Below are 18,565 nucleotides of genomic sequence, written 5' to 3'. Positions count from 1 at the left end.
AAAGGGGCTCACTCAGGATCCCCGCTTGCGGTGTTCATCCACCGACAGTCTCCGGCAAAGGTTCATGTTGATAACGTGTTGAGGAACTACTGCTACCAGTGTAGTCCAGAGATCCCTCAGGAAAATAATCACACAAAGGAGACACAATGTAGGAAAAAAACTTTCTCTTCTTTACTCATCTATCTTATACAATGAGGGGTTCACCCCTGTATTTATAGTGCCAAAAACACCTAAAAAATAGAATCAAATCTTTTAAGAGATCAAGACGAGTCCACTTGTAAAACTCTAGGTTTCTTAACAGTCCTATCTCGAAACTGTGCAAAAAAGGGTACCGCCACCACCGCCGTCGGGTGGCCTCCCGCGCGTGCTCAGTTTGTCCCATCCCCGAGCGCATCTCAAAATCAGCATAAGCTCATCCAGTCGCCGATGGCTCTACCTGAAGCTCGTGTTCCTCACCGTGGAGCCGCCTGCCTGCACCCTCACCTTTGCAAGGTACGCCCCACCCATTAGCAATCATACTCACAGTGGCACTCAGAGATCTTTAGCTCTGTGGTGCCCTCTCCCGATCGATTGGTGGTTCAGGAAACAGTAGCGATCGAATTGGTACAGCCTTTGGTTCGGATGCTGGATAGGCTGCCTGTAATGCTGGTATTGGTGGACTATCTCTGCTTTTTTCGTCGCCTATTCTAGGTTGATCTACAGCTACAATGGACTAGTAAGAACCCAGTGAACCTGTAGGTCATGCAATTGTATAGATTTTGCCTTGTTTGCTTCATAATCTGCTTCGCTGATAGGCAAGTTTAACTTTAATAGGTCGCCATTTGGTTCCAGCCACAGATGTGAAGTGTCACACTTCCTTAGTGCTTTGCCAACCTCATAGATGCAATCCATGACAATGTTTGAGTGACCTACAACAATTGATTAGCCAGCCACGAAAACGTTTGGCAAGCCACAAATTAGGGGGAAATATGTGGCAGTGGCATGAACCCACACATGAATACGCTAAAAGTTCAAAGGAGACAAAGTTATTTGTTTCCGATTTCTTTTCAAAAACTATATGTTGATATATATTTATTTAAATTTGTTTTTTTGCATTTGTTTTGTGCAGAAAAGCTGGAGGTGGTTCTATCACACCACATGTCCAGAAATTTATTGTGGGGAGTCGTACTAACCATAATGTAAATGCTATATTTTGTTATTATCTCACAAAATTTATTCAACTACACAACCAACTTATATATTTTGTAAGAAAATCAACATGTAATCGTCTTAATAAAATATTAGAATAGTGTTGTTATAAGTTTTATTGCCTATGGCCTTTCCGTTTTATACTGATGCAGATAAAGGGATGCCAAAACTGTACCTACACAACAAATATTCTTAAAAGAATTATATCTGTGGTTGAATCATCATCAGACGATGTCATTGATGAACTTTATGAGGAATTTGCTTAGCATATGTTAACAAAAGAAGTATGTGGATTTTATTTTGTAATATATCTCGATAATTGATAATCGTTGACATTGTATACTCAAATAATTCATGCTGCATGCAAAAAGATTCATTGATAAATACAGAAAATCATATCTACAAATATATATCTTTTATTTCTTCTACATATGAGTACTCAATTCAAACTCTTTCATCAGAAAAATATCCTCATCATGTTATTAATTATAATGGTATACAATGACACCCTTGTATATATAGATGATGATATTTCCCCAAGGCTAGTAAGCGTGGTTGCTCGATTATCATGTTCGTCTAATATGCTTGAAGGTGATACAGGGTATGATGCCATTAAACACTGAAGTGTTGTGTGTCTAGATATTCTATTAAATCATTTTCATATGTTATTGATTTATGTTCTGGATATTATACTATTTCAGGTGCTCCTTTGGCCATTGAGTTTATTCTTGTCCGAGTTTATTCTTTCAAACCCAAAAAAAATCTACAAAAGTTGTTGCTTTGAGGTAAAGTAATTAGTTTTGCTATTAAAATGAGAAACATGAATAATGTAGACTCATATTAGAATATTTACATAAACATGTTTAGCTCCTGCATAGCCACCCTTCAATATTTTAGTTATGTCAAATAGTAATACGGATTTAGCATCCCTATACTTATTGTAAAGAATCCTATGAGTAGCAACTCTTTTTCCTTTGTTTGGTATGAGGCTAATTGAGATTTTATAGGAGTGTTAGTGTTTATGTACATGTCATTATATGTCGTTTGCACCTCTATTTGATCCTTTATTTGTAAACGTGCGTTAAGTGGGCTGCATCCTGATGAAAACATTTTTTTCTTATACATAGTAGTACAGACTAAGTGTTAATAATGGCAAGTTACTTGAGAAACACACACTTGTTCATTTTGTGCAAAATAAAGTAGATATATATGACACTCAGTCCTCAAGCATGTTCGAGAAAAAAATCTAGATATTTTTCCTTGGGTAGTTAGATAGGTGGTGGTGTTTGCTGTCGCTAATTTAGTGTATGCTCATGTGCCTGAATTGATTTCACTCTTATTCATTGAGGGTATTATATCAAAGGTAATGATGCTTCAGACCGAGTATTCTTGGGATTGCTTAAATGTGATTATTGTTCTAATGGTTGCAACTTTGCATCATAAGCAGCTAGGTTCTGGTGTTGGTTTGGTCGGTGTCTGTCTTAACTATGTCGGTGCCTCTAAGTATGTATGTTTATGATATCACTCCATTCAAGTAAATGATTAGCAGATTATTTATGTGCCGAAAAGTGAAACATAGTTTTTTCCTAATGAACTAACTTGGTGAAGTGGAACTGCAGAAATGCTAATGTACATATTTAACTGTTTAATTTTGACTGTCTGTGAAGCTAAGAATGATAATTAGGCATGAATTGTTTAGCCCAACTATGTTCGCACATTTCTTCAGAAGTCAAAGATTAGTTGGAAAATATATGTCATGCACAATTCATTTATGATGATGCAGGTTATTCTCACTGATGGTGATGCATCTACACTAAGAAACATGAAGGAAAACATGGAACTGAATAAATTATGCATTGAGCAGGAAGATTCTAAACTACTAAAAGAAAGCACGAATAAGGTCGGTCAGTTTCCTTGTATAAATCAGCATATTGTGTGTGGATTCTTTTCTCTCTCTTTACTGGTGGTACGTAACCAACATGCCAGTGTTGAATCAAATGGCTCTCGTTGAGCTTTCAATAAATGTGTTGTTAGATTGAAATTAACGACAAAATGTTCTGGCATGCAAGTAGAGTGCAAATATCAGATGTTAGAAATCGCTTTCAGACACTTCTTCTTTTCTGGGAAGAAGTGTCTGAAAGCGATTTATATGGCTACCAGTCAGATAGTGTGAGTATAGTAATATTTTTTTGCAATATTTCTTTTTTACTGTTGCAGCTTTTACACATAATCATAATCATGGAAACCATGAACCGCGGTATTTATATGAATTTGGATTTTCACTGTTTCATCCAGCTCCTGAATCCTGATATGCCAGTCTTGTAGAGTAAGTTGTTTAACAACTGGTAAATATGGTATACAAAATATCAACCGTTGAGAGCATAGATCTGAAGAAGCGTCTCGTAAAAGCTGTGATGAACGGTGCTCATTCAGTAAAATTATTTTGTTAAGCTGTGAACCTCCTGAAACATTTCTGATCTGTTTAAACCTGAAAATAGTTAAAGATTCATGCTGTACAATTCGGTAGCTTAGGGCGTGTTTGCAACCCTTGCCCACGCTTGCTTTGCCCGGCTGGGTAAGCTTCCGCTCGTTTGGTTCGCTGGCGAGTTTACCTCGGGGTTTGCGTCGGTAAGCTTTTTGCTTGCTTCCACAAGAGAGCCAATCTGGCTCGCCGGCGCTGGCAAGGCAAGGTTTGCTCGCGCAGGCTAGGCGAGGCAAACTCAGCAAAGTTTCCAAACATGCCCTTAGTGTGACAATTAGAATTTATAATGGACTTTTTGTGTGGACATGTGGTGCTGTAGTATGATTTTTTTTTTAATTGCAATAAGATGTTTATAACCCCCTGGCCTTCAGCAACAACACTTGCATAAACTTACATCTTTTTTCAACAAGTAATAAATATTAATCTGATAACTAAATCTGTAACCGATACTACAAGTTTATAACTTGTTTAATGTTATAAACTTAAAAAGATATGAACCGAACTTAAAAAGACACTCCCTCCTTTTTCCATTTTAGGCAGAAACATGTTTTAGTTGGATATGTTTTGGTTTTATATTTTAAGCTCAGTTGGTATCTTTCTGTTTACCTGTTAAATGCTAAACATGCCATAAACTTGTTTAGGCCTGATCAGTGTGTTAGTTGCCCACTCAATGATTCTGTACTTGTTGGAAACCATATGTAGAATTCATGCAAATCTTGTGTTGTGGAGTTGGTGGCATCCCACTCCTGCCAAATGCATGGCATACATTGTAAAATGTGGTAACCTGTTTGATCAAATAAGAATTATCTTGTAAAGTGGGTTACCGAATGTGTCACTGTTGTTCATGCTTCCTTTCTTTCATCTAACATCTGTCTCCTTTGCCAGTCTTGGTGCAGATATTATTTACGATCCGGTCTGCGTAGGGGTAGAGCTCCCACCGGGGCACCTGGGGCGTGGCCTAGGTCGCGACCCGTATTCTACCCTTGTTTTCCTGTAACTCCTACGAGCCATCGGCCGTGACCTGTGTTCAACCCTAGACACGGCCCGAGTCAGGCCTAGCTCCACCCCTAGGTCTGCGTGCCACATCTCATTGGCGTACTCTCAATGTTGTTGAGAGGAGGTGGTAGACAGGGGAAAACCGACGGGAAAACTGGCGATATATTTGTAACAGAAGGTCCTGTCGCCTATATTGCCCAGTTGTTCGAAACGTGGACACTTTCAATTGCTTTGCCAAAGCAGCTGCTGACGCCAAGCTGTCTCTGTTTTGAACATTACCAGCAGCGGCTCCTTCAAATTTTCTCCCTTACATGCTGTCATATGATAGATCAAGTGTACAACTTCTTAAAATTACATAATTGTCGTAGAACATCGAAAAAGTTCATCTACCCTTTTGAAGTATTCATCATTCAACTCTCGTAGTAAGAACATCAATCATATCGTCTGAATGTCAAATGCTTCCTTGATGTTATTTTATACTTTGTTTTGATGCGAGAGAGTAGAATTCTTTTTATATTTCAAAACAACGTCAGGAATTCTGGCTGACATCAAACAACAATTAATTAGAAAAATAGGTGAAGTAGCTAGGATATGACTGTCTGATAAAAATATAAATAAGCTCTGGATATTGGATTATTCAAAGTTCACAGAGACAAGCAGAATTCATCTTTCATGTATACCAAGCTCCCCGTAAAATTCTGTACAATTTACAACTTAGCTCATTTCCTACAGAAGCAGTACTGCCACAATACTGTACTCCTGAACCAAAAAGGTGAATTATATATCACAGATGGGTTGGAAAAACTAAAAATAGTACGGTAATTGCTCATGCAAACTTCAATGCAGTGATAGCCAAGAGAGTTACAGCTCTGAAGAGAATTTCGTTCATGCTTTTTTGTATTCTCACTGCTACCTCATCCTCCTCAAAGTTCATGTTACTTGGGCTTCTGAAAATGCTGGTGATGGTGTCTCTCATTCCGTTGACCGCCCAGGAGAGCCAAAAGAGCCCAAATCCAACACTGGTGCTCAGCAGTGGAGCTGGAGCAAAAGGAGTCCTCATGCCGATAGCCATCTTGCACACAACTGACAGAAGAATAGCCAAGCCAGTTCCGGCAATGCCAATAGAGCATTGTGTCAAAAGTTCAGTGATCTCTGGACCAGCCTTTTTCAATGAGAGAATTGTCGAGGTGCTTTTGTCCTTTTCCAGTAGGATGGATAAAAATGCTTCGCTAGCATGTACATAGTTATTCTGATACAAGTCACGTTCTTTGATGTTTTTCCCTCTCTGTTTCTTCTTTGATGAAGATTTTGACTTCACATCACTGCTGCACATAAAAAAAATATATTGATACATGAAAAATGATCTTGGCTCTTGTTTGAAAAGGTCCAAACAGCAATTTGAATGTAGCATGGCATAAAGTTGAATGTCCAAAAGTTACTGCATGTATAGTTAAAGAATCATTCTGGACATGCCAGATTTAAGGCTAAATGATGGCTTTCCAAATAACGTCTCTTAGCGCAATTGGTTAGGCCCAAAACAATGCACAAATGATGGGACAATGTCTTTCATGTGCTACTGGTATAACGACCATACTAGTTGGTGCATGAAACAAAACCTTGGTTACAGCTAGTAAAATGGTAACAGTAGATAAAGATGAATAAAATTTTAAAACAGCTGGTTTGCTAGATGCAGGAAATACTGTTCACGCGAGCGAACATTAGCTGCGGTACTGTAGCAGGTTATTGGTTTGTTAGTTCTAATCAGGTTCGGTTTAAGAGATAAGATAGAGTTTGGATAGTTTAAATCATGTGAGAATTAGAGATAAGATTAAGAGATAGAGTTGGATTTAAACTATAGATAAGATTAGAGATAAAGTTGGTTTGAATGGAGTCTTTGTAGGCCGGCTGGCCGGCTATATATACACGGCGTCTGCCATGATTAATCAATCAAGCAAGAAGAATTAATCTAGTCTCCCCCAATATTCTAAGTCTCTCCAATCTATGATCTAATCCCTCCCCTAGCAGCCGACGCCGCCCGGCTATCCTCCCGGCGGGTGTTTACCCTAACATGGTTCACTTTGTAACCGCTTAAAAATGTTCAACAGCAACTGGTCCTCCCTCTAGTGTTTGTTAATTTTCATATAAAGTTTCTTAATTTGAATGTCCACTTGTAATGTGCAACATTAAGATTATTTAAAAAAGCCAGATACTTTTTGTGCCTAGTCTATGGTGCAAATGATTAGATTATATCTTTAGAATTAGAAACTACTCCAGGATCGCATTACTCGGTGTCAAGACTTTTAAAATAATAAGCGAAGTCAGAAAATAGCATGGAAGCTGCCATAATTGCCTATGTTTAGAAGCAGCAACATGAACTAACATACAACAAAGAAGTTCCAGAAAAGGGAGCAAAATGAATGCAATACCTTTTTGAAGTATCAACTGTTGTGCTTGCTAATTTTGAATTGGATACTTGGCTGTTAGCCCGTGAACGCCTTTTCCTGATTCAAAAAGGCGCATGTCAGGTAAACGACACAAATGTACAGTACTAGTAATAATAAAGGATAGCTACATTATTGGTACAAGAATGAACCACAAAGTTTAAAGATGACAACCAGGACAATGTATATTAGTTTTTTACTTACAAACAGATCATTGGCATAAAGGAAATGCATCTTCTAGATTGAAGGGTAATACCAAAATATTTCCATATTCCATGCATTTTTTACTACCTACTTCTGTATTGCTACTGTCCATACTTCTTGGTTATCAATTGATGCAGGGATCAGTAGGTCTATACCACTCCATCCATGGGTTTTCTTAAAAGAGAATGTATATAGTTTGTATCCTATTAATCTGACATGGCTGTAACTGCCTGGTTACTAAATTGCCATGTGTGCAGCCGCCAATGAAGATTTAGCTGACAGCATCTTGCTATCAGCTAAATAATTAATAGGAAAGCTGTAGCAATGGAATAGTTCCCACTGAATATCTTTGACAGAAAAAGAAAAGAAAAGAAAAACTGTGCAACAATCAGAAGCAGAGTTACAAAAAATACTCTCCATTTGCAACCTTATCAACATTATGCACGGGTATGAAACTAGACAAATTCTTAAATAGCAGTTCAAAGATAAACATTCAGTAATGATGCTTCGCAGTATCACCTGTTAAAGTATGGGACTAGAAATGCAGACTTGCAGCCACTTGATTCTCGTTTTGACATGTTGAACTCTAGGAAAACTGAGAGTAAGTCTCTCATCTCATTGCCATTTCCAGCGAATAGGACCCGGCCATTTTGATCAATAGTAAGAGCAGAACCATGGGACTGAACAAAGTCCACAAGAGGATCAGGGATGACAAGTTGTTTTTCCGGCAGATACTGTTGGGGCTCATCCAACCCAAAGTCATAGATAGATAACTTATTATCCAGCATATATGGCTGACTTCCAATGTTGATTGCCAGAGTCTGATGTCCAGTGAATTCAGCTAGCATGGATTCGTCAAGTTCTTTCACGTCGGACCCTGACATTAGAAACTTGAGAATTTTCTCTTGCCTTGCACATTGCTCAGCAATCCCAAGGCTAAGTCGAACCAAGTCACGGTGAGAATCTGTTCCAAAGAGATTAACATGAGAACATGAGATGATGAGACTCATAAGAGGCTGTAAGATAATTTTAAACACGCCGCTCGCAAATTTTGGACTGTGCTACTATGAATTGAAGGGATGTGAGTGTTCAAATAAGTGTGGCATAGCATGGACAAGTGGACAAGCATCGTACGAGAACCTAATTAGAGCCAAGCTAAGGGTCATGCATGTCATCACTTCTATTTCTATCAATGAGAAAGCATCTTTCTTTTTTGTTTCACAGGTTTCATTAAAGCAGGTTTGTTTGCATAGAGAATACGCTGCACTTTACTCAAAGTCCTAGGCTCATAATCTGGGCCATGAAAGAACATTCAATTGTGGAAACGCCAAAGCTCATGCGCAAATCACCCCTTGAGCATACTACTGCCGCAACACATGATGAAGACGAACATACATGTACTAACATGAAACAGCACATTGGCAAAATGGCAAGAGAGAACATAAGAATCACAATTCACGAACCTTGCACGTCTAAGAGGGTAGGCTTGTCGGGCATCGCGAAGGCCTGGTAGGCGGCGGCCTGCCCATGGCCGGTCACCATCATTTGCACGGGCTGCCCCTGGTAAGGCGTCCCCTCGAGCTGCTGCTGCCGCGTGCAGAGCTGTATCGCAGCGCCTTTTGCAGCGTCCTGCTGCCTCTTCCCCTGGAACGGCAGCACGCCATGGAGCTCCTGCATCACCAAGTCAGAAGCCATATGGAGCCAGCCACGATAACTGCCGCAGCAACTGAACCCAACCCGGAGCCACAATTGAACGCGGCCCGGGGCCAATTCCGCGCAGGAGGAGGTCAGGAATACCTTGGATGGCGGAAAGACGATGGGAGAGGCGGCGGGGAAGGCCAGGAGCGAAAGGTCGCCCACCATCGGCGCGAACCCGAGCAGCCCTCGTCCCCGCTCGGCCCGCGGCGGCAGCGACAGGAGATAGAGGAAGTGGGGTGGGGGGCAAGGGTAAAACCCGGTGTTACCAGGGCGAACGGGTGGAGGCGGCGGAGGCGCCGGAAAAAGCCGAGCGATTTTGCCCGTCCGCGGCAAGGGGGGATTTTGCGGTGCGCGGTCGTCTCGGCCTCTCGGGTGAAGTTTTCTTGTGGTGTGGGAGGAAGATTCGCGAACCGGAGGCGAGGACGTCTTGTCGCCAGCCGGGCGGTGTGGACCACCGGAGCCGGATATTTCCCCGACGTTTTTGTTTTTTTTTGAGGGGAGCCACCACCCCCAGGTCACCAGGTGCAAGCTGGTTGAGCCGTCGCGTGAATGGGCTTCTCCGCTTGCCGGTGTGGCTGTCTGTGCTTTCGTGGACCGGCCCAGACGGCAGCCACTGCCTCTCGGACCGTCGTTCTCGCCAGTTTCCCGCGCTTTCCCCGCGAGCGCGGCCGAAATTCCCGCCAAAAGCCGCGGAGACCAGGCGAGGAGAGGCAGTGTCGCCGCCGAGACGCCGGCGCACGAGCCAGTAGCGAGAGAGGACGGGAGCATGTCTTCTTGGGACGACTTTGACGACGACTCCGCGGCATCGGCGGCGACCACGGACGTGGAGCTGCTGAAGCGGGCGTGGCGCAACGAGAAGGCGGCGCCGGAGATCCTCCGCTTCGACTCCCCCCTCGTCTCCCGCGTCCGCGAGCAGATCCAGCTCCTCGTGCGTCCTTCTCCCTCTCAATTCTTCTATGCGGTCGATTGATTCTCCATGTTTGATGCGAGCTCGTTCTCGTTCGCTGGACCAGCGGAACTCCAATCTCTGACGGTTCTTGATTTGATCAGGAGGAGACGCTGGATGACTTCGCGGACAGCGGCGTCGACGACCTGGTGGTCTCGCTCTACCAGATGGACCTCGACCGCACGCTCTTCCTCCTCCGCTCCTACCTCCGCCTCCGCCTACAGAAGGTCAAATCAAAACCCAATCTTTGTACCGCTGCCTGCACAGTGAAACCAATTTTGGTGACCGAATTGTTGCCATAGACTTTACATGATTGCGTTGCTGGCTGCAGATTGAGAAATACACGATGCACATTTCCAGATCCGATGACCTTTTGGGTCGGCTGTCTCAGCAGGAGCGGCGGCTCACCAAGAGGTATCTTCTGATGGGATAAGTCCTTGTGCAGCACATGGTCTTTGTGGGGTTACCACATGGTGGTCTTGCTGTCCATATGCTTTAGGACAGCATCTAGGACACTAGGACAGCATCTAGGACAGCATCTTAGACTAGAGGACAGCATCTAGGACAGCATCTTAAACTAGCATCTTAGACTAGCATCTTAGACCAGCATCTTAGACTAGAGGACAGCATCTAGACCAGCATCTTAGACTAGCATCTTGGCATATGCTTGGCTGACCATGGGCCTATAAATATGTATCCCCAACCCCTCAGGTTGGCATGGTATTTGTGTGAGAAATAAAGGAAAAATTGCCCCAACTCCTAGTGTCATCCTCTCTCGATGAGAGTAAGAATTCAGCTACTACCAAGAGTAAGAATTCAGCGACTAACAAGTGGTATCAGAGCCTGTTTATCCTGTAGCCTGAGCATCTCCTGCTCATCTCCCCCCTCAGCCTCGCAGCAGCCCCAGCTAAGAGCAGCAGCAGCCCCGGTTGCTCCTGCTCACCCCTCTCCCTCTGCGCAGAGCAGCAGTAGCTCGTCTGAAGCAGCCCTCTCCCCACGCAGCAGCCCTCCCCCGGTAGCGCGTCATGTCCGCAGGGCAGTCTCAGCGCTCGGTCGTCTCGAGCACGCGGCGTCGGCAGGAGGCCGAACTTGCCGCGGCAGAGGAACGCGAGCGAGCGGCGGCAGAGACCGCTGCGACGGCGGCAAGGGCGTCGAGGCTGGCAGCGGCGGAGCTAGCAGCAGCCAGAGCGGAGGCAGAAGCAGCGGCGGCGGCGGTTGCAGCGCGTGCGGCGGCAGCGGAGGTCGAGGCTCTGCGCGGTAGCACCGGCAGCTCCATTTCTGCTGACGACAGCGCCGACGCGGACCTCGAGCTGCCGGAGGTAGAGGCAGCGCGAGAGCGGGCGGCACAGTGGGCAGCGGCGCACGCCCAAGAGCGGGGCGGCAGCCCAGACAGGCGCGGACGCGCCGGCGGCGCTCCTGGAGGAGGCGCGCTCGGCAACGGTGGCGGACGGGTCGATGGAGAGCGCGGCCTTTACAGGCGGCGTGGCTCTCTCTCCCCGGATCGGTACCGTGGTCACCACGGGTTCCAGGCTGTTGTCAGGGACGTCGGCCCCGGCGGTGGGTGGCCTACCCTCACTAAGACCAACTACGTCGAGTGGGCTGCGGTGATGAGGGTAAAGCTCCAGGTGCGGCACATGTGGGAGGCAGTCCGGTACGGCGACGTCGACTACGACCAGGATCGACGGGCGCTGGATGCCCTCATCGCAGCAGTCCCGTCCGAGATGCAGTTCTCGCTTACCAATAAGCGGACTGCCAAGGAGGCTTGGGACGCCATCGCTGCGGCACGCATCGGCAGCGACCGCGCCCGCAAGTCCACACTGCAGGCACTTCGCAAGGAGTGGGAGAACCTGGCCTTCAAGCCAGGTGAGGACGTTGATGACTTTGCTCTCCGTCTCAACACTCTGTTGCAGAAGATGGTGCAGTTCGGCGATGACACCTACGGCGAGGAGAGAGCTGTCAAAAAGCTCTTCCGTTGCGTCCCCGAGAAGTACAAGCAGATGGCTCGCTCGATCGAGTCTCTGCTGGATCTCTCCACGATGTCGATCGAGGAGGCGATAGGTCGCCTCAAGGTCGTCGACAGCGATGAGCCACAATCTCTCTCGGGGCCCATCACCACTGGCGGGAAGCTCCTTCTCACTCGGGAGCAGTGGGATGCCTGCCAGGGTGACCGGAGGAAGGGGGAGCCTTCTTCCACGACAGGCGGCCGCAAGCGTGGCAAGCCGCGCAAGGCGCGCAGAGACGCCCAGGCCGGGGCGCGAGGACGTGCCGAGGGTGATGCCCGCGGAGGCGCCCAGGGCGGCGCCGCCGGCAAGCACAAGCCGGCACGAGACGACACCTGCCGCAACTGCGGCCGGCTTGGCCATTGGGCCAAGGACTGTCGTCAGCCACGACGCGGCCAGGCCCACGTCGCACAGGCGGAGGAGGAGGAGCCGGCTCTGTTCATGGCTCATGCGAGCATAGAGCTACCTCCAGCGGCACCGGCCGCAGCGGCTCTCCTCCACCTTGACGAGCCAAAAGCACACGCCCTCCTCGGCGACGGCTCCGGCAACGACAAGACTGACGGGTGGTGCCTCGACACCGGCGCCACCCATCACATGACCGGTCGACGGGAGTTCTTCACCGAGCTTGACTCTAGCGTCCGAGGCTCCGTCAAATTTGGGGATGCCTCCGGCGTGGAGATCAAGGGCGTCGGTTCCGTCATCTTCACCGCCGTGTCTGGTGAGCACAGGCTGCTCACCGGAGTCTACTACATTCCCGCGTTGAGGAACTCTATCATCAGCTTGGGACAGCTGGATGAGAATGGTTCGCGCGTGGTTGTTGAGGATGGAGTCATGAGGATTTGGGATCGCCGTCGTCGCCTTCTTGCCAAGGTAACCAGAGGCACAAATCGACTCTACGTCCTTAACGTGCAGGTGGCACAACCCCTCTGTCTCGCCGCTCGTCGGGACGACGAGGCGTGGCAGTGGCACGAGCGCTTCGGGCACCTTCACTTCGAGGCCCTGAAGCGGCTCAGTGTCGCAGAGATGGTGCGAGGCCTGCCGTGCCTCGACCATGTGGAGCAGCTCTGCAACGTCTGCGTGTTGACGAAGCAGAGGCGACTCCCCTTTCCCCAGCGGGCGAGCTTCCGAGCCAAGGAGAGGCTCGAGCTTGTGCACGGAGACTTGTGTGGCCCGGTGACACCGGCCACACCGGGAGGACGACGCTACTTCCTGCTGCTCGTCGACTACCTCTCCCGCTACATGTGGGTGATGGTCCTCGGCAGCAAGGGCGAGGCTGCGGACGCCATCAGGCGCGCGCAGGCTGCTGCGGAGGCGGAGTGCGGCCGCAAGCTGCGCGTGCTGCGCACCGACAACGGCGGCGAATTCACGGCGGCTGAATTCGCGTCGTACTGCGCTGATAAGGGCATTCAGCGCCACTACTCCGCGCCGTACAGCCCGCAGCAGAACGGCTTCGTCGAGCGGCGCAACCAGACGGTTGTGGGGATGGCTCGGGCCCTCCTCAAGCAGAGGGGGATGCCGGCTGTCTTCTGGGGAGAGGCGGTGGTGACGACCGTCTACATCCTCAACCGCTCGCCTACCAAGGCGCTCGACGGCAGGACGCCGTATGAGGCTTGGCATGGGCGCAAGCCGGCGGTCTCCCACTTGCGGGTCTTCGGCTGCCTCGCGTTCGCCAAGGAGCTTGGCCACATCAGCAAGCTCGACGACAGGAGCACTCCGGGAGTGTTCATAGGCTACGCGGAGGGCTCGAAGGCCTACCGCATCCTCGACCCGAAGACACAGCGTGTGCACACGGCGCGCGACGTTGTGTTCAACGAAGGGCGAGGATGGGCGTGGGACAAGGCGATGGACGACAGATCGGCTCCGACGTACGACGACTTCACTGTCGAGTACGTCCACTTCGAGGGAGCTGGGGGAGTAGGCAGCTCTTCTTCGACGAGCGTGTCTACCCCAGTCCCCGAGCCTCCACCAACCCCGGCGCCTGCTACCTCGACAGCACCACGTTCTCCAGCCAGGACCTCGGCTGCGATGAGTTCTTCTTCGGCTCCACCATCGCCGGCAACGCCACGCACTCCAGCACCGACAGGCACCTCTCCGGGCACGTCTACTCCAACACCAGCTCGTGTCGAGCACAGCCCGGTTGAGCTCGCTACTCCGCTCTCTCACGACGAGGAGCGCATCGACGCGTACCACGACGGCGAGCCGTTGCGGTACCGTACGATGGAGAACCTTCTCGGTGACCAGCCGGTGCCGGGACTGGTGCCTCACGATCTGGAGGCGCAGTTGCACCTTGCGTGTGACGACGGCGAGCCTCGGTCGTTTGCAGAGGCCGAGAGACACGCGGCATGGCGCGCCGCAATGCAGTTGGAGATGGATGCGGTTGAGAAGAACCGCACCTGGGAGCTTGCTGACCTCCCTCGTGGTCACCGAGCGATCACCCTTAAGTGGGTGTTCAAGCTGCAGAGGGATGAAGCCGGCGCCATCGTCAAGCACAAGGCTCGCTTGGTGGCACGAGGTTTCGTGCAGCAGGAGGGGGTCGACTTCGACGACGCCTTCGCTCCCGTGGCACGGATGGAGTCCGTGCGACTCCTCCTTGCGCTAGCTGCCCAGGAGGGCTGGCGTGTTCATCACATGGACGTCAAGTCGGCGTTCCTTAACGGCGACTTGAAGGAGGAGGTCTACGTGCACCAGCCGCCGGGATTTACGATCCCCGGCAAGGAGGGCAAGGTGCTCCGCCTGCGCAAGGCCCTCTATGGCTTGCGGCAGGCACCGAGGGCGTGGAATGCCAAGTTGGATTCCACGCTAAAAGGGATGGGCTTCGAGCAAAGCCCGCACGAGGCGGCCATCTACCGACGGGGCAGTGGAGGAACTGCTCTGCTGGTGGGTGTCTACGTCGACGACTTGGTGATCACCAGCATCAAGGATGCGGAGGTGGCGGCATTCAAGGAAGAGATGAAGGCCACCTTCCAGATGAGTGACCTGGGACCTCTCTCCTTCTACCTGGGGATCGAGGTGCACCAGGATGACTCCGGGATCACGCTTCGACAGACCGCCTACGCCAAGCGCGTCGTTGAGCTAGCTGGGCTCACCGACTGCAACCCAGCTCTCACTCCGATGGAGGAGAGGCTGAAGCTGAGCCGCGACAGCACGACGGAGGAGGTGGACGCTACGCAGTACCGGCGTCTTGTGGGGAGCCTTCGCTACCTCGCCCACACACGGCCGGACTTGGCATTCTCCGTCGGCTACGTTAGTCGGTTCATGCAGCGACCGACGACGGAGCACCAGCAGGCTGTGAAGAGGATCATCCGCTACGTTGCGGGGACTCTCGACCACGGCCTCTACTACCCTAGGTGCCCTGGGGCGGCACACTTCGTCGGGTACAGCGACAGCGACCACGCCGGCGACATCGACACCAGCAAGAGCACGAGCGGGATCCTCTTCTTCCTCGGCAAGTGCCTCGTTAGCTGGCAGTCGGTCAAGCAGCAGGTGGTGGCTCTGTCCAGCTGCGAGGCCGAGTACATAGCGGCCTCCACCGCTTCGACTCAGGCGCTCTGGCTCACTCGACTGCTTGGTGATCTCCTCGGCAGAGACACTAGAGCGGTGGAGCTCAGGGTGGACAGCAAGTCCGCTCTAGCCCTGGCAAAGAACCCCGTTTTCCATGAACGGAGCAAGCACATCCGGGTGAGGTACCACTTCATCCGAGGCTGTTTGGAGGAAGGGAGCATCAAGGCGAGCTACATCAACACCAAGGATCAGCTTGCGGACCTGCTCACCAAGCCTCTTGGGAGGCTCAAGTTCCTTGAGCTCTGCTCCAGGATCGGGATGGTTCAATCTTCCCACAAGACGACGCACAAGACTTAGGGGGAGAATGATGGGATAAGTCCTTGTGCAGCACATGGTCTTTGTGGGGTTACCACATGGTGGTCTTGCTGCCCATATGCTTTAGGACAGCATCTAGGACACTAGGACAGCATCTAGGACAGCATCTTAGACTAGAGGACAGCATCTAGAACAGCATCTTAAACTAGCATCTTAGACTAGCATCTTAGACCAGCATCTTAGACTAGAGGACAGCATCTAGACCAGCATCTTAGACTAGCATCTTGGCATATGCTTGGCTGACCATGGGCCTATAAATATGTATCCCCAACCCCTCAGGTTGGCATGGCATTTGTGTGAGAAATAAAAGAAAAATTGCTCTAACTCCTAGTGTCATCCTCTCTCGATGAGAGTAAGAATTCAGCTACTACCAAGAGTAAGAATTCAGCGACTAACATCTTCTGCGAGGCTGGGCTGTTTGCCCCCGTGTTCTTTCTGCTAGCTTGTGAAAATAGATGGTTCCGATGGGAATGAATTTCTTGTGTTTGATCTGTCACTAGTTGCGCGGAGATCATGGAGAAGCATCTAGAGCAGTCAGTGCTGTCAAAGCTTCCGTATGGGTATGACTCGGTTACGAGGCAGTCATTGTCGAGCACTGAGGATGACATGAGTATGTATCCTTCACTTGGTCTTCCAAATTACTATGTTCCTTTTGTGATGCAATACTGCTTTTTGTTGTTTGCAGCCTCGATCATTAGATTTTTGCATATGCTGCTGATGAGTGTGTATGTTTTCGTAGGACCTGACCCCTGCTGTTTCTCCTCAAAGAAAAAAAAATCATAGGATCTCTAGTATAATCATGCCACTTGAACTCCTCATGTGATGATTCTGGCTAAGCAGACATTGTAATGTTACATAAACAACGTCTTTAGACTTTCATCCCCAAAATTGTGAATATGCTCCCACCAGGTTGCCATGAAAATTTGGAATCCTTGACTGTTCCAGACCCGAATCTGGTAAATTTTATCAGACCTTCTATTGGAATTTCTAGTGATACTTTGCATTTGTTTTATGGTACAGTGATGCTTAGATTTATCCTCGTCAATACAAATTAACGCCTTCTACTTATAATTATTAGTTTTTTGAGGGAATACAGAGTGGTACATTCTCTGAAACAGTTTTTTTTTTTTTTTTGTAAGAGGAAAATGGTCTGCCTTACTGTAATGCACTGCCATTTGTCCCTCACGAGCAGTCTGTTTTCTCCTAGCAGTTTGCTTATTATCTTCTTCCATGGATGCGTAAAAAATTATGCTGTTATGAGCAGCTTAGTTTAAAGATTTACCGAGTTTTTTGTGGTCTCCAACTTGAGTTTTTAGATCACCACATAGAAATGCATATCTGTTGGAATCATCACATTTGACGGCATAATAATCTTGAATGTTAATAGTCTAATGAAACTGGGAGCAAAATGAAACTGCCAATGATGCCAACAATACAAACAAGAGATCTGCAAAAGCAAAAGGTACCTTTGAGGGAGTGGCGGGCAAGAAGAACCGACCTGGCCCAAACTGATAGTGTAACTTTTAGCATAATAACCAGGTCCTCATGTCTCTCCAATTGTCAAAGATCCATGTTCATATCTTTTAGGTTTTAACCTGTATAGTTGTTGGCTCACAGCATGATAAAAGACCCCAACCCAGTGAATTGTGGTGCATTCAGTTATGAATTAACTTATTTGTCTTCACAAAATATGGGAATTGACCTATCTGTAATAACAAACAACTAATGCGGAGCTTCTGGAGCTGATCAGTTTTGATTATTCAATAAAGGGATTAGCTACAGCAGCAACCTTAGCTTCACTTTTAGATGAAGATCGAGTAAAAGTAGTTTGAAAGTATACTTCCTATGTTGATACAAGATGCAGGTACATATTTATGGATTATTCATTACATGGCTTTTGTTTCTGATTAAGTGAATACTTCTGGCTTTTTATTGCTGAAGATGTGGGTCAAATGTGTTTTTTATGCATGTGGACCACTACGCATTCACTGATTAGGTTCTCAAATGCCTTTCAGTTCCAGAGCCTCAGCTTGACACCTTTTGTCTTCTGCAAGACTAAGAGCGACGTAGGAGCATTCCAGCTAGACGACATGTAAGTGCCCGAGAACACTTCAATCTTCGCCACAGCACTTTTTCAAGCTCTGCTTACTTTTGATGCTTACTTCATGAAGAGGAGAGGAGGTTGTGGACTTGGTTGCTGATGACTTGTATGTTCTTCGGTATAAGTCCATCAAGGGACTTGTGGAGGGCGGCCGGATCAATCTTATCTGATGTCAATCACAAGTCAGTGCCTGCAAGAGAGCATTGGTGTAGGATCGAATATGCGCAAAATAACTAATCAGAGGGGTGGATAATTGTAGAAATTAAATTTAAAGATTAACTCATTCAAATTGAAACTCGGTTTAAACTCGGTATTTCACTCGAAACAGATTGCACAAGCTCTAGTAAAAACGATGTAAATTCAAATACAAAACTAACCCAACAAAAATCGAGTAAATCATATATGTGGATCAAAAGTTATTCATGTTCGAAGCAGACTGTGTCAATCAGAATTGAGTGGATCAAAATCTAGTCGAGTTAACAAAAAGTTACTCGAGATCAAACCAAATTCACTCAAAATTTTCTCAGATCAAATACTTAGATATTCTAGCAAGGTTTTGGATGGATTAAACTAAGATAAAATTTCATAGAAACATTAAATTAATTGAAAACGAAAACTAAACATGCAGAATAT

The 18,565-nt window shown here is 47.8% G+C and overlaps 1 protein-coding gene and 2 pseudogenes across 2 annotated transcripts; 2 read left to right on the top strand and 1 right to left on the bottom strand.

Moving 5' to 3' along the window:
- The first annotated feature begins 191 nt into the window (after positions 1–191).
- On the top strand, positions 192–5,034 carry LOC133885021 (protein-lysine N-methyltransferase EFM3-like; annotated as a pseudogene).
- A 294-nt stretch (positions 5,035–5,328) lies between these two features.
- LOC133884274 (uncharacterized) lies at positions 5,329–9,467 on the bottom strand. Of its 2 annotated transcripts, none has more exons than XM_062323628.1 (5): positions 9,109–9,467; positions 8,775–8,982; positions 7,831–8,275; positions 7,093–7,167; positions 5,329–5,988 (listed from the first exon to the last, which is right to left on the bottom strand). In XM_062323628.1, the coding sequence occupies exons 1-5, from the start codon at positions 9,172–9,174 to the stop codon at positions 5,493–5,495; spliced, it is 1,290 nt and encodes a 429-aa protein (XP_062179612.1). In that variant the 5' UTR covers positions 9,175–9,467; the 3' UTR covers positions 5,329–5,492. The 2 variants fall into 2 exon arrangements, with proteins under 2 accessions (XP_062179612.1, XP_062179611.1); XM_062323627.1 differs by having other exon boundaries at positions 5,329–5,991; positions 9,109–9,466.
- An 86-nt stretch (positions 9,468–9,553) lies between these two features.
- LOC133884738 (DNA replication complex GINS protein SLD5-like) lies at positions 9,554–18,318 on the top strand (annotated as a pseudogene).
- The last annotated feature ends 247 nt before the right edge of the window (positions 18,319–18,565 follow it).

This window comes from Phragmites australis, chromosome 11 (genome assembly GCF_958298935.1).
Source record: "Phragmites australis chromosome 11, lpPhrAust1.1, whole genome shotgun sequence".
NCBI classification, from domain to species: Eukaryota; Viridiplantae; Streptophyta; class Magnoliopsida; order Poales; family Poaceae; genus Phragmites; species Phragmites australis.
This window is presented reverse-complemented; position numbering and strand designations above follow the sequence as displayed.